The 16,038-nt window shown below is 42.1% G+C and overlaps 1 protein-coding gene across 2 annotated transcripts in view; it reads right to left on the bottom strand.

Annotated features, from left to right (window-relative positions):
* LOC124133366 (SANT and BTB domain regulator of class switch recombination-like) overlaps positions 1 to 16,038 on the bottom strand; it is a 47,299-nt gene that overhangs the window by 7,956 nt on the left and 23,305 nt on the right. For both annotated transcript variants that reach the window (XM_046497748.2, XM_046497749.2), the window contains exons 11-18: positions 13,106 to 13,171; positions 10,866 to 11,196; positions 10,306 to 10,466; positions 5,132 to 5,243; positions 4,241 to 4,373; positions 2,718 to 2,796; positions 2,192 to 2,262; positions 53 to 135 (exon numbers count right to left, since the gene is read on the bottom strand). In XM_046497748.2, the coding sequence (XP_046353704.2) occupies positions 53 to 135; positions 2,192 to 2,262; positions 2,718 to 2,796; positions 4,241 to 4,373; positions 5,132 to 5,243; positions 10,306 to 10,466; positions 10,866 to 11,196; positions 13,106 to 13,171 (1,036 nt within the window). The remainder of the gene's footprint in view (positions 1 to 52; positions 136 to 2,191; positions 2,263 to 2,717; positions 2,797 to 4,240; positions 4,374 to 5,131; positions 5,244 to 10,305; positions 10,467 to 10,865; positions 11,197 to 13,105; positions 13,172 to 16,038) is intronic.

The following is a 16,038-nucleotide window of genomic DNA, read 5'->3' as shown; positions in this document are numbered from 1 at the left end:
AATCACTTGCAATTTATTTATTTAATAAATAAATAACATTCTCCATGATTACCTCCCTTTTTGGCTTGTCAATCCTGTCGGCTTTCAGTCTCAGTTTGGTCAGATAGAGGCGGATGTCCTTCATACGTCTCTGGTCTGAAGAACAAACAAATATACATCAAAGCATGATAGCTACTATCTCAGCTAACAGTAAATGTTCTTATTTCCTACGAGGGCAAACATATCTGGGTTCATAAAATCATGTGTGCCCTAGGGTTGTATCACGTCATGAGACAACAGTGTATTGTTTCTGTCATCTGGACAGCATTGTTGACGTCATTAGAATCTTATTGTGACATGAGGTCAGAATGACGTCACACTGGAAACGAGGTCATAGCTGAAGATTTCGATGTCATTCGACAAATTTGCCACTTGCTGTCCTTATAGGTAAACAATAAAATTTGTCTGAGACCAGGAACATGCACCTGGTGCATATTGACATGAAAACCTAATTGCACCAGACAAAACCAGGTTGTATACAGGGATCAATCTAAGGAACATGCACCAGGTGCATATTGATATGAAAAACTAGTTGCACCAGACAAAACCAGGTTGTATACAGGGATCTATCTTAGGAACATGCATCAGGTGCATATTGATATGAAAAACTAGTTGCACCAGACAAAACCAGGTAGAATACAGGGATCGATCTAAGGAACATGCACCAGGTGCATATTGACATGAAAAACTAGTTGCACCAGACAAAACCAGGTTGTATACAGGGATCAATCCTAGGAACGTGCACCAGGTGCATATTGACATGAAAAACTAGTTTCACCCTACAAAACCAGGTTGTATACAGAGATCAATCTTAGGAACATGCACCAGGTGCATATTGACATGAAAAACCAGTTGCACCAGACAAAACCAGGTTGTATACAGGGATCAATCCTAGGAACATGCACCAGGTGCATATTGACATGAAAACCTAGTTGCACCAGACAAAACAGGTAGAATACAGGGATCGATCTAAGGAACATGCACCAGGTGCATATTGACATGAAAAACTAGTTGCACAAGACAAAACCAGGTTGTATACAGGGATCAATCTTAGGAACATGCACCAAGTGCATATTGACATGAAAACCTAGTTGCACCAGAAAAAAACAGGTAGTATACAGGGATCAATCCTAGGAACATGCACCAAGTGCATATTGACATGAAAACCTAGTTGCACCAGAAAAAAACAGGTTGTATACAGGGATGGGTCTTAGGAACATGCATCAGGTGCATATCGACATGAAAAACTAGCTGCATCGGACAAAACCAGGTAGTATACAGGGATCAATCCTAGGAACGTGCACCAGGTGCATATTGACATGAAAAACTAGTTGCACCAGACAAAACCAGGTTGTATACAGGGATCAATCTTAGGAACATGCACCAGGTGCATATTGACATGAAAAACCAGTTGCACCAGACAAAACCAGGTAGTATACAGGGATCAATCCTAGGAACGTGCACCAGGTGCATATTGACATGAAAAACTAGTTTCACCCTACAAAACCAGGTTGTACACAGGGATCAATCTTAGGAACATGCACCAGGTGCATATTGACATGAAAAACTAGTTGCACCAGACAAAACCAGGTAGAATACAGGGATCGACTTAGGAACATGCACCAGGTGCATATTGACATAAAAAACTAGTTGCACCAGACAAAACCAGGTTGTATACAGGGATCAATCTAAGGAACATGCACCAGGTGCATATTGACATGAAAAACTAGTTGCACCAGACAAAACCAGGTTGTATACAGGGATCGATCTTAGGAACATGCAACCAGGTGCATATTGACATGAAAAACTTGTTGCACCAGACAAAAACAGGTTGCAGCCTGGTTCCATAAATTGATCAAAATTGAAATGTGCACATTATCTTAAAATACCCACAGTTTGACACCAAGGCCAAGAAAGCATGATAAATTATATATGATAGGAATTATTGATGTAGTATGGAATATAAAACTTAGAAGTCTTGAATGTGTTCAAAGTCCCTTCTAAGTTGGACACAAATTTGAAAGATTTTGACATGCACTTGGTGCATGTAGTCAAAAACGTGCGGTTGCATGTTTCAGTAATACGTTGCACTGGTGCATGGTTAATAGAGCTAAATGAGTCCTGGCATATAACATGGCTACTACTGTCCTACCTTCCTGTCTCTGTGCATCCTGGTTGTATCTCATCGATCTCTGCGTGTCCCATGTTGACTTCTTCGTCTGTCTGAAATGCACACAGGATCACATTTAAAGGAAGCCCTGTGGGGATCCAGGTTACCGTACTCGACGTAATGAGCACCCCGTTCTAATAAGCGCCCACGGAGAAAGTAAGTATTCCAAGCCCAACGGTATTCAAATACTGTATTTTGGTCATCAAGGAATACATTTATGTAGGGAGGCCCTTGTCCAGACTGATTGTACACAACTGTTTATTTGGTTACACAACTGTTTATTTGGTTACATACTAGTGAGAACAACCGAAAAAAAAAGAAAGACACCCCCCCCACCCACACTATATTTTCAAAAACCATTGAATGAGAACCAATTTTACATTTTTAAGCCTAAAACATTTTTTTTTACATATTTAATCCTGAGAGCACCTCAGACAAGCGGGAGGAGGGAAATACAAGCAATAATCACAGATGGCTTAACTAAAGGATTCAATGACTTTTGACATACTCAAATCCTGGAGCGTCCAGTAGAATGGCCTCGGGGTCGATGGTGACTCGTGATTTCCTGGTGGCCCTTGGTTTCTTGACTGCAAAGAATAAATGATTGTGAGTCGTGATATCATTGAGTTTTTCATTGAGTAAAATAAGTCAATTTCAAAATACAGACAGTAACCTTATTATTCATAATGTCCATTGTTTGTTTGTTGTTTAACTCCGCACTCAGCAATATTTCTGCTATTTGACATCGGTCTGTAAATAATCGAGTCTGGACCAGACAAACTAGAGATTGACATCATGACCATCGATCCACGCAATTGGGATCGATGACATGACCACATGATCCCGTTAGTCGCCTCTTGCGTTAAGTATGGCTTGAGTGTGTGGGTGAGTTGGGTGTAACACCGCTTTTAACAGTATTACAGTAATATCACGGCGTGTCAGCTTAATGTGGGAGGAAAGCCCGAAGTGGTGCAGGACTCAGACATTTACCACTGCGGTGAAACCCACGAGCACGGGTATGGTGCTGACAAAACTAGAAACAGAATTGGGGCGAACCGGGATTCGAACCCACAATCATAGGTTTCTGGCGTGCCTAAGGGAAGCAACTCTGCACAGCACCTTAGAGGACTGGGCCACCTGTGATCCTCCCAGAATTCGAAAAGGACCAGAAACCAAAAGACTTCAATTTGAAAGTTGGAGCATACAGTTGGAGCTTGTTAGCAGATCTGAAGCTTCGAACAGGTTGCTACTTCTGTACCAAGTCTATCAAATATGAAGACGCTGCTCCATAGTAGCAGTGATAGGCCATACACAAGATCTTTCAGCAAATTTAGCCAAATAAACAATTCACTGGAACATGCAAAGGTAATGAAGAATAAAGCCCACCTACAATGTGACCACATATCCAGGATAAACATGACACTAAAAACTTTTGTTTTCTTCTCTGTTATACCAAAATATGAATACATTCATGCCAATTTACTATAAAATAGCGCATCATGACATATATTATTAAGTAAGGATAAGATTGATGGAGGAACAACTTCTTTCTTAGAATTAAGAGCGACGTTTTGGTGTAGGTTATAACACCGTTATCAAGCAAGTGAAGAAGTTGTTCATCCATAAACCTTATCCTTACTTAGTACTCCAGACCTGTGAAGATCCGGTCTTCAGCAACCCATGCTTGCCATAAAAGGCGACTATGCTTGTCGTAAAAGGCGACTAACAGGATCGGGTGGTCAGACTCGCTGACTTGTTTGATCCATGTCATCAATCACAATTGCGTGAATTGATGCCCAGAATGTCAATCACTGGATTGTCTGGTCCAGACTTGATTATTTACAGACCACTGTCATATAGCTGTAATGTTGCTGAGTGCGGCGTAAAACAACAAACCAACCAACCAACCAACTTAGTACTCCAACTTCTAAATGCCTATCAAAGAAGCTGAACATATATTAATGCATGAACAAAGTACTGCAATGCATATCAGACTTCATATATCATTTCATGACTAATCTGCACATTCACCTGAGCCTTTGAGGGACTCTTCATCCCCGATCTCGTCATCACTTTCACCGAAAGCAAACTCGTCAATCTCAAAGGACACTTCTCTCTCCACGGTGAGAGCTTGTAGGCGTGGCTGGGGCTTGGGGTGGTGATGCTGGAACACATGGAAGACACTGCTTAACACTCCCACAACTAACAGTTTACAAAAAACACTAAAGAATCAAACAATAGTCATCACTGTAACAAATGTTATATTTTCTGAGTAAAGTACAAATTCTCGTACTTTTTGGGGTTGACTCCCGTTCGGGATTCGAACCCACACTGCCAGAGTGAGGCACCAAATTGCCAGCACACACCGAGGCTTCCACAAAGGGAAAGTCTGACAACTGATAGTCTAGATCACATACTTTGTGACTCCTCTGACAAGTGTATATTGGCACGGTTCCGTTGGCCGGTTGCTGAGTGGGATAGAACGCTGACTTTGTGTGCTGGCGATTAGGTGCCGCACTCTGGCAGCGTTGGTTTGAATCCCGGATGGGATTCAACCCCAAATAGTACAAGAATCTGTACTTTACTCCGAAAGTGTTATCTCAAATATAACATTTGATACATTTGACCACTTTCTAAATGGCATTGTGTGTCAATAGTCATCATTGTCAGTAATTCTAAGAATGCTACCTCTATAACATCACTGCCATAAATCCTGTATTTTGGGTGTCATCACACTATAAAATCTTAAATTTCCAACAGAGAGAAGTGAGTTTTCCCTCATTGCGCATGCACAAGAGCCTTTAGGCAACTAGATACTACTTCCTACACAACTGTTTATAGATAGTTTACACTAATGAGGACTTCTGTTGCAAAACTAGAGACAAAGTGATCTAGCCAAAATATTATATATCAACAAACTACCTCTATTTTCTTGTCCTCTTCTCCTGAGGAGGACAACTTGGATATATGCACTCCTGATGACCTTGACCTACTGGCAAACACCTCATTGCCAAATATGTTGAGTTCGGCTTCACTGAAACATGACCAGAGAAATATACATGACATATAACAGTCAAACTACAACTAATGTGACTTTTAACCTGAGTGAGTTGGGTTTAAGGCAGCTTTTAACATTACTCCAGTTATATCACGGCGTGTCAGCTTAATGACGGAGGAAAGCCCGAAGTGATGCAAGTCTCAGACGTTTAGCACTTTGGTGAAATCCACAAGCACATAGAAACAAAATCAGGGCGAACTGGGATTCGAACCCACAATCATAGGTTTCTGGCGTGCCTAAGGGACGCAACTCTGCACAGCATCACGGCGCCTTAGACGACTGGGCCACCCATGCCCCCTGACTTTTAACGAGTCTTAGTAAGGCATTTATGTTGTATGTATCCATTCTCTGTCAACTAAAGTTCATTTCAAGGCATCAATAGCGGTAATCTGACCTTGGTTGCTGTAAATAATCTTCCGATCTCTTCAAACACGATTTCACAGAAATTAATGTAAACAATATTGAAAGAAATTTTGATTAATATTAATAAAAAAATGGTAGAAACATAAGTCCAGATAAAAAATGAACATGTTTTTATGACCAGATAGTGTAATAAAAGGATTAAATTGCAGACTTCAGTTCGGACTTGTTGATTGGTATTTCCGAAGTAATCTGCTCACAGTGATCAGCTGAAAATCTTTTTTTTGCAATGGGGAAAACACATCGTGTCAGTGTACAACTTAAGTTTATAAAAAATTTGCATCAATTTTGGGAGACATGCGTTACCGCACACTATAACCGCGCTATATTGAAAGGCTGTAATAGCGAAGAAAGACTGTATCTGACAACACTTGCACACGTCACGTAACACTCGAGATTAGGTGCTAAAACTCTCACACAACCACATGACACATGCTCATTTGCTTTTAATGATATTTTTCTTCTTAAAACTAGTTTCACTATATTTTCAAATTCAAATTTACATTAACCAGGCTTCTCAGGGTTAGAAACTAACAGTTTTCATCCACTAGTCCTTATAATGATAACATAGCAAAACCCCTAAAAAGGGCAAATTTCTACTAGTCCTTATGATACCTTTACCATTGGGCAGTTTGGCAAGGACTATAGGACTAGTGCCAATTTCTAACGCTGCTTCTGGCATCAACAGTGGGATGACAGCACGTAAGGAGAACACAAGAGGTATTTATTTGAGGAGCAAAATTCAGAAATTCTGTTTGCCCCCATCAAGCCCCTACCAGTGCCTGGTCCTAGATCGGAGTCCTTGCACAATGGGGCTTGACAAATCTGCCACAGGGCAACAATGCAAACTATGCAGCTTGCTTCTAGCTTCCTCATGTCAGTGCCAGAGTTGGTGGTATTTGTGTCTCAAAGGGGTTCTCAGGGTCTCTCTACCATGAGGCTCCTCAGTAATACTTTTTGGGGGAAGACATGAACCTTGGGGTCTAAGAATGACTTGGGGTCTAAGGCACTAAATATGGGGGTCTAAGGTATGAAGATGGGGGTCTAAGGCATGCATATGGAGGTCTAAGGCATGAACATGGGGGTCTAAGGCATGAACATGAAGGCATGACTAGTGCCTGGTCCTAGATCTGAGTCCTTGCACACTGGGGCTTGACAACTCTGCCACAGGGCAACAATGCAAACTATGCAGCTTGCTTCTAGCTTCCTCATGTCAGTGCCAGAGTTGGTGGTATTTGTGTCTCAAAGGGGTTCTCAGGGCCTCTCTTCCATGAGGCTCATCAGTAATACTTTTTGGGGGAAGACATGAACCTGAGGGTCTAAGGATGACTTGGGGTCTAAGGCACTAAACATGGGGTTCTAAGGTATGAAGATGGGGGTCTAAGGCAATGAATATGGAGGTCTAAGGCATGAACATGGGGGTCTAAGGCATGAACATGAGGTCTCAGGCATGAACATGAGGTCTAAGGCATGAACATTGGGGTCTAAGGCATGGACATGGGGGTCTAAGGTATGGACATGGAGGTCTAAGGCATGAACATGGAGGTCTAAGGCATGAACATGGGGGTCTAAGGCATGAACATGGGGGTCTAAGGTATGAACATTGGGGTCTAAGGCATGGACATTGGGGTCTAAGGCATGGAAATGGGGGTCTAAGGTATGGACATGGAGGTCTAAGGCATGAATATGGAAGTCTAAGGCATGAACATGGAGGTCTAAGGCATGAACATTGGGGTCTAAGGCATGAATATGAGGTCTAAGGCATGAACATGGAGGTCTTAGGCATGAACATTAGTGTCAAAGGCATGGACATGGGGGTCTAAGGTATGAATATGGAGGTCTAAGCCATGAACATGGGGGTCTAAGGAATGAACATGGGGGTCTAAGGCATGGAAATGGAGGTCTTAGGCATGAACATGAGGTCTAAGGCATGAACATGGAGGTCTAAGGCATGAACATAGGGGTCTAAGGCATGGACATGGAGGTCTAAGGCATGGGCATGGAGGTCTAAGGCATGAACATGAGGTCTAAGGCCTGAACATGGAGGTCTAAGGCATGAACATTTGGGTCAAAGGCATGAATATGGAGGTCTAAGGTATGAACATGGAGGTCTAAGGCATGAATATGGAGGTCTAAGGCATAAACATTGGGGTCTAAGGTATGAACATGGGGGTCTAAGGCATGAACATGGAGGAACGTATGAACATGGGGGTGTTAGGTATGAACATGTGGGTCTAAGGTATGAGCATGGAGGTCTAAGGCATGAACATGGGGGTCTAAGGCATGAACATGCAGGTTTAAGGCCTGAACATGGGGGTCTAAGGCCTGAACATGGGGGTCTAAGGCCTGAACATGGGGGTCTAAGGCATGAACATGGAGGTCTAAGGCCTGAACATTGAGGTCTAAGGCATGAACATGGGGGTCTAAGGCATGAATATGGAGGTCTAAGGTATGAACATGGAGGTCTAAGGCATGAATATGGAGGTCTAAGGCATGAACATGGGGGTCTAAGGTATGAACATGGGGGTCTAAGGCATGAACATGGGGGTCTAAGGCCTGAACATGGGGGTCTAAGGCCTGAACATGGGGGTCTATGGCCTGAACATGGGGGTCTAAGGCCTGAACATGGAGGTCTAAGGCATGAACATGGAGGTCTAAGGCATGAACATGGGGGTCTAAGGCATGAACATGGGGGTCTAAGGCATGAACATTGGGGTCTAAGGCATGAACATGGAGGTTTAAGGCCTGAACATGGGGGTCTAAGGCCTGAACATGGGGGTCTAAGGCCTGAACATGGGGGTCTAAGGCCTGAACATGGAGGTCTAAGGCATGAACATGGAGGTCTAAGGCATGAACATGGGGGTCTAAGGCATGAACATGGGGGTCTAAGGCATGAACATGGGGGTGCAGGCTGGCGACACAGGCCTGTTTCACATGGTTTTCAAAGAGTTTTACTGCTGTCATATCATTGTAAAAACTCCGAAGTCTTAATGCTGAGAAGCACATTAAAGATGGGGATTTCATTGTTAGAATGAAGAAAATTACCACCTACATTTTGAACACATAGAAATGTCAGATACAGTGAACTACGGTTATAACAAACTCAAAGGGACCACTAATGTTAATTTGTTATAACTGCATTTCGTTATAAGCATATATTCTACATATATACAGCAAATGTCCGAGACCAAAAATAAGTTTGTTATATCCGTCAGTTCGTTATAAGCGTGTTCGTTATAAACGTAGTTTACTGTATATGCAATCTACAGTTTGTATTAGTTTCTAATGGTTCAAACAGCCATACTTCTTGCATCCTCCAGGAGTTGCAATGAAAACTATTTGCGTCCATTCTCAATCTATATCACACAGGCAGGATGCAATATTTTTCATCCCCTTCACCCTTTGTCTACTGGAGGTAACAGAACGATCTTAGTGCTAAGTTGGTTGTAACTCCCATACTTTATCACTGGCTTACGATCAACGTAGCACTAAGATCACTTTGTGGAACGGGGCCCTGGTTTCAACTAGTTTTTGCCAGTACCATCTGGGTTGTACTCAGTCATGACATGTGTTGCACAGTGGAGTTTTTGCAGAATTGGTTCAAAATTTAAATATAAAATTAAAACTAATCAACTAAACATGAAAGACTTACCTTTAACTAGTCAAAAACTAAACAGTATAACCTATTAATAATGGAAAAGTATGGATGATTCACAAGAAACTAAACATGATTCTCTTAAGTATGTGAATAGATGTGAAGAAAAGAAAAGCAAACATGATGAAAGGGTGAACCAAATGTCTTATACTATATCATGTGAGACCGCCTTCGTGGTCTAGTGGTAGAGCGTCTGCCCGGAGAGCGGAAGGTCCGAGGTTCGATCCCCGACTGCGTCATACCAAAAGACGTTAAAAGATGGTACTTGTTGTTACCCTGTCTGGCGCTCGGCATTCAGGGGCTAAAACACGGACTGGTCGGCTTGGAGTCAGTAAACTGTGTCTGAGTGGGGTATTCATGTTAAACTGCGGCATGGTATCTCAGAGAGCTAGCACTATAAATCGGCATCAGTCTGGACTAGTACAAGCAGCCACACAAACACACACACGTACACGCACGTCGCTATATAAGTGCAATAATCTTGGACGCGACACTAAACCCCATTTCACCTCACCTCACCTATAAAGGCTATATCATGTGGAACTGGCTGTCTAACACCTACGGCAGTCTAGTGCTAACTAAATAATCGTTTGTCACAGCCAGAACCTGGCCATTTCATGTGCTGTCATAGTTCATACAATTGTGCTTTCACGTGTTTGTTTGTTTGTTTGTTGTTTAACTCCACACCCAGCAATATTCCAGCTATATGAAGGCGGTCTGTAAGTAATCGAGTCTGCACCAGACAATCATTGACATCATGAGCATCGATCGACGTTATTGGGATACAATGACATGGATCAACCAATTCAGCGAGCCTGACCACCCGATCCCGTTAGTCGCCTCTCACGACAAGCATAGTCGCCTTTCACGGCAAGCATGGGTTTCACGTGACCCGATCTATAAACATAGGATGCGTGTTGGCGAACAGATCTGTAAGTAAAACCCAGACGTGATGACACCCACCTGGTGTCTGGCAACCTCTGATAGGGAACGCAGATCACGTCTCGGTGTGCCAGCAGGTCATCATACACCTTGTGTAGCGGAGACTTGGAGCCAGTGTCAAGGTCACCGCCACCAGGGGTTGCCTCGGTCAGGTTGATGATGTGGTCCTTTACACGGCAACCCTGAAAGACATTTACTTTATTTAGCCTTCGAAATTCATGCTAGTCTGCTAGCCCGAGACTACAAAATTCTGGGGAGGTCAAATAAAATTCCAATGGTAGTACTAATTGACTAAGCATTTGAGGGCTAAAATTCTGAACCAGTTCTCAATGCTTCAATTTTGCTAGAAGTTGGAACTTAATAAAGCTGATAGAAAATGCAGGGTTAGAAATTGGCACTAGTCCTATAGTCCTTGCCAAACTGCTCAATGGTAAAGGTATCATAAGGACTAGTAGAAAATTGCCATTTTTAAGAGTTTTGCTATATGTTATCATTATAAGTACTAGTGGAAGAAAACTGTTAGTTTCTAACGCTGAAATGTAAACAAAGTAAACATTTTTCAAACAAACAAACAAACAAACCTTATTGAGTTGGACGGGATCGAACCTCATGGTTTTCTGATGACAGCAGGGGTATAACCCGACACACGATGTTGCTGCCGGGCCAACTGCTGTTCCCTCGTTGTCATAGCGGGGGGCTTCTGGGTGGTATTTACAGTGTCCAAACTCTGTAAGCGGGAATGTCTCGCCACAGCGACTGCACGCCAGGGAGTTAATTGTCCCCCACACTCGCCAGTACACATCCCGCCAGTACTTCATCTGGGACTTGAGATCCAGCAGGTAGTCATTCAGATCGAAGGTGGTGTCTCTCACGTGACAGTAGGTCAGTCCTCCACGCTTGTTGACAGTCATTCTGAAGAGTGAGTGAGTGAGTGAGTGAGTGAGTGAGTGAGTGAGTGAGTGAGTGAGTGAGTTGTGTTTAACGCCACTTTTAACAGTATTCCAGTTTAATGTGGGAGGAAAGCCCGAAGTGATGCAGGTCTCAGACGTTTACCCCTTTGGTGAAACCCACGAGCACGGGTATGGTACTGACAAACCTAGAAACACAATCCGGGCGAACCTGGATTTGAAACCACAATCATAGGTTTCTGGCAGGCCCAAGGGACGCAATTCTGCACAGCAAATTGCAGCGCCTTAGACGATTGGGCCACCGTGCCCCCTGATTCTGAAGAGGAGTGAAGAAGGGGATCAATGGGTTTCAGATTTGTGGGTGTTCCTGAGTATTCATTGAACAGCAAGATTAATATTTTCAACCTGAGTTCAACTTAAACTTTCGGGCGGGCGGGTAGCCTAGTGGTTAAAGCGTTCGATCGTAACGCCGTAGACCCGGGTTCAATTCCCGACATGGGTACAATGTGTGAAGCCCATTTCTGGTGTCCCCCGCCGTGATATTGCTGGAATATTGCTAAAAGCGCCGTTAAACCAAACTCACTCACCCAACTTAAACTTTCAGGCATCTAATGCCATGTTTTGAAATGTTTGTTTGTTGTTTAACGCCGCACGTAGCAATATTCCAGCTATACGACGGCGGTCTGTAAATAATCGAGTGCGGACCAGACAATCCAGTGATTTACATCCTGAACATCGATCTACGCAATTGGGATTGATGACATGCATCAACCAAGTCAGCGAGCCTGAGCACATAATCCCTCTTACGACAAGCACATCGTCTTTTATGGCAAGCAAGGGTTGCTGAAGACCTATTCAAACCCGGATCTTCACGGGCAACCTTTTTTAATTTTGGACATAGAACAAAATCCTATCTTTCAAGAAAGCTATTCATGGGCTGAAAAATCCCCTGTGACAGAGTTTTAAAAACAGTGAGAGAAGCAAACTCCCAACAGAGGGTATCAGGTTCATTGTTGCTTTGTGGAAGTAAAGCCCAAAATGGCGCAGGTTATGCATGTTTAAAACTTTGGTGAAATCCACGAGCACAAACAAGGTGCTGACCCAGCAAAGGTCAAGGACTCATGACTGGGGTAAATCTTTGATTTTAACCAATGATCAGTGGACCCTGGCATGACTAAGGGATGCAACAAAAATCAATAATTCTGTGACTTCAAAATTTAGAAAATAATTTGAAAATATCATATTTGTTTTAGTAAACTTGCGGTGAAATAAGATCATTTATGAAATGTCAATTAATCACCTTGACAACTGTGTCTAATAGCGTCAGGAAAGACAGAAAAAAAGGATTGTTATTCATCAATAAATTAATTGTCAACATTTCATCCCCGCCTGTCTCATCACCAAACCCCTAGCCTCGCATCAATTGCAGTCCTCACGAAGAAAAGAAACGGGTGGCCCAGTCGTCCAATGATGCAATTCGCTGAGCAGAGCTAAGTCCCTTGGGCACAACAGAAACCTATGTTCGCCCCGATTATGTTTCTAGGTTTGTCAGCACCATACCCGTGCTCGTGGGTTTCACCAAAGTGGTAAATGTCTGAGACCTGAATCACTTCGGGCTTTCCTCCCACATCAAGCTGACACGCTGTGATATATCTTGAAACTGTTAACAGCGGCGTTAAACCAACTCACTTACACAGAAACTCTTCCCTTATTTGATGAACTACACCATATACATTGTGGTACCAAACATTCCTGCATTTACAGTATATGTATACAGATGTCTTCAACAATAATAAGAATAAACTATACCAAATCAATTGTCTCCAGCTTCACATTTCAAACAAATATGGATGACAAACTAATAATTAACAAACTGTTAATTCATCAACTACGGTGAAACCGCCACCACTAACCTGCTGGCTACACACTTGACCTTCTTCTCCAGTTTAGCTGTGAGGTGTCGTTTACAAATAGAACACCTGAAACAGATGGGGTCTAAAGAAATATCTGACATCAACATATTATAACGCTATACACATCTTGAAAATAAATATGAACAAGAGTCATCCGAATGTCGGCCTCTTGCATATACGAGTATGCAAATTGTTCATTAATCAACGTCGGACCGACACACGTTGTTAATTTGGTGATTGGCCTTCAGGAAGGTAGTTTATCCTTTTAATATGAGACTGTCACTTCCTACAGTTTTGTGAACCATATGCCATGCTGCAAAGAGGTACAGGAAAGGACAGACTAAGAAGTCTGTCATACCCGATAGTTCCACCAAATTAACAACGCGTGTTGGTCCGACGTTGATTGATGAACAATTTGCATACTCGTATATGCAAGAGGACGACATATGGTTCTCAGTAGGAAGTGACAACTTGGAGACGATGGCTTACAGTATATACAGTTTTACTTTATACTTGAAGATATATACATACAAAAGACACTATGTGCCAGGTCAGCACAAAGTGGTAGTGGTTGTTGTCTAGGTGCCCCGGAGCACCCAGCCTAACCCTAGCTAGGCTAAGGGTAAGACCTTTCTTTTTCTCCTTCTTTCAATCTCTCTGGACCAAGGCTTATATAGCCAAGGTCACCTGACATTTAGTAAGTAATAAATATAAATGTAAACAGTAATTTATCAGCAGGATGGCAGACGGTCGATGTACACACAAAAATTAACAATTAGGATTAGCATCTTATAAATAACAGCAATTAAATGTTTCAAGGCATATAGATGTCATGGCTCCAGGGTAATGAGCCTTTGCAATTAAATGTTCTTCAGACAATGGGTCTCATAAATCAGTCGCTATGACAATATTTTCATGGAAACGACAAAAATATAAAATTCTAAAAATCTCTAAATAGCAAAAGGCACTTCTTCTGAGCCTGTTTGTAAGTGTACCAAGTTTTGTGAAGCTAGGTTGTACGGTTTAGGAAATATGCTCCGGACAAGACCAGTACCCTCAAATTTCCTAAGTTCATCATATTTGCATGGAAACGACAAAAATATAAAATTCTAAAAATCTCTAAATAGCAAAAGGCACTTCTTCTGAGCCTGTTTGTAAGTGTACCAAGTTTTGTGAAGCTAGGTTGTACGGTTTAGGAAATATGCTCCGGACAAACAATGATTACAGACGGACAGACGGACGGACGGACAGACATACTGATGGCTATATCCCCCCCTCATTATAGGTCGGGGGGATAATAAAGTTAGTGAAGAGAATTTATGAATTTGCCTATTGCTATTTCCATTCTTTCATCTACAGTCATGCCCCGCTTATACGGACTTCAGATATCCAGAAACCTCTGTTCCAGGACGATTTTCATTCAAAACGAAATAATTACTATATAAATTTACCCATATATCTGGAAATTCAGTTTCCGGAACCGGACGGTCATTTTCATACACAAAACACTGAAATGCACACAAAATTGTCTCACTTATCCGGACAATACACTTCCGCTGGTGGTAATCCTTCCGCTGTTGGTAATTCTTTGATTCGTGAGAAGTTAATTAACCAAGTGACACTGAAGTTACGTTTGAGACGAGCTTGTTTATTGTACATGTAATCCCCTTCGATAAATATGGCGTCTGTGGAGGTCAGAGGTCAAAGTCGTGTAAGGATGGGCTGTCAACCAGCGAAACGTAAGTGACACGCAGTTACTGCACGCGAAAAAAAGGGAAATTTGTCTGTTTAAAGAAAAACACCCGTCAGCAAGTTTAGAAACCATCAGTAAGCATTATGGCACTGTATTTGGACATACCATAGGAAAATCGACAATTGGTGACAGTTCAAACTTCCATGACAGACTTTTTGAAATGTGTATGAATAAAGATTGAGTGGATGTATCTGTTTGCTCTGTCATCTGTCATAAGTTGCATAATTGAAGGGAAGTAACACTTCCAGTAAGAAGCTGGTTTCAGTTATACGGAAATTTGTTTATACGGACGAATTGTGAAATGACGCAAGTGTCCGTATAAACGAGGCACGACTGTATCAGTGTTAACTACCCCTGGACTCTCATTTGCCCAGTGTCCATTGCCTATTATCTACCTATGACAACTTAAGTACTGGCTTCCATACTATCAGCGCTTATTACTGTAAAGTGTTGGCTTCCATTGCCTATTATCTACCTATGACAACTTAAGTACTGGCTTCCATACTATCAGCGCTTATTACTGTAAAGTGTTGGCTTCCATTGCATATTACCTATCTATGATACTTCAGTACTGGCTTCCATACTATCAGCGCTTATTACTGTAAAGTGTTGGCTTCCATTGCCTATTACCTATCTATGATACTTCAGTACTGGCTTCCATACTATCAGCGCTTATTACTGTAAAGTGTTGGCTTCCATTGCCTATTACCTATCTATGATACTTCAGTACTGGCTTCCATACTATCAGCCCTAATTACTGTAAAGTGTTGGCTTCCATTGCCTATTACCTATCTATGATACTTCAGTACTGGCTTCCATACTATCAGCGCTTATTACTGTAAAGTGTTGGCTTCCATTGCCTATTACCTATCTATGATACTTCAGTACTGGCTTCCATACTATCAGCGCTTATTACTGTAAAGTGTTGGCTTCCATTGTCTATTACCTATCTATGATACTTCAGTACTGGCTTCCATACTATCAGCCCTAATTACTGTAAAGTGTTGGCTTCCATTGCCTATTACCTATCTATGATACTTCAGTACTGGCTTCCATACTATCAGCGCTTATTACTGTAAAGTGTTGGCTTCCATTGCCTATTACCTATCTATGATACTTCAGTACTGGCTTCCATACTATCAGCGCTTATTACTGTAAAGTGTTGGCTTCCATTGCCTAT

This window comes from Haliotis rufescens, unplaced genomic scaffold, assembly GCF_023055435.1.
Source record: "Haliotis rufescens isolate VD_foot unplaced genomic scaffold, xgHalRufe1.0.p SCAF_21, whole genome shotgun sequence".
In the NCBI taxonomy this organism is placed as follows: Eukaryota; Metazoa; Mollusca; class Gastropoda; order Lepetellida; family Haliotidae; genus Haliotis; species Haliotis rufescens.
The sequence above is the reverse complement of the archived record's forward strand: the minus strand, read 5'-3'. Positions and strand labels throughout refer to the sequence as shown.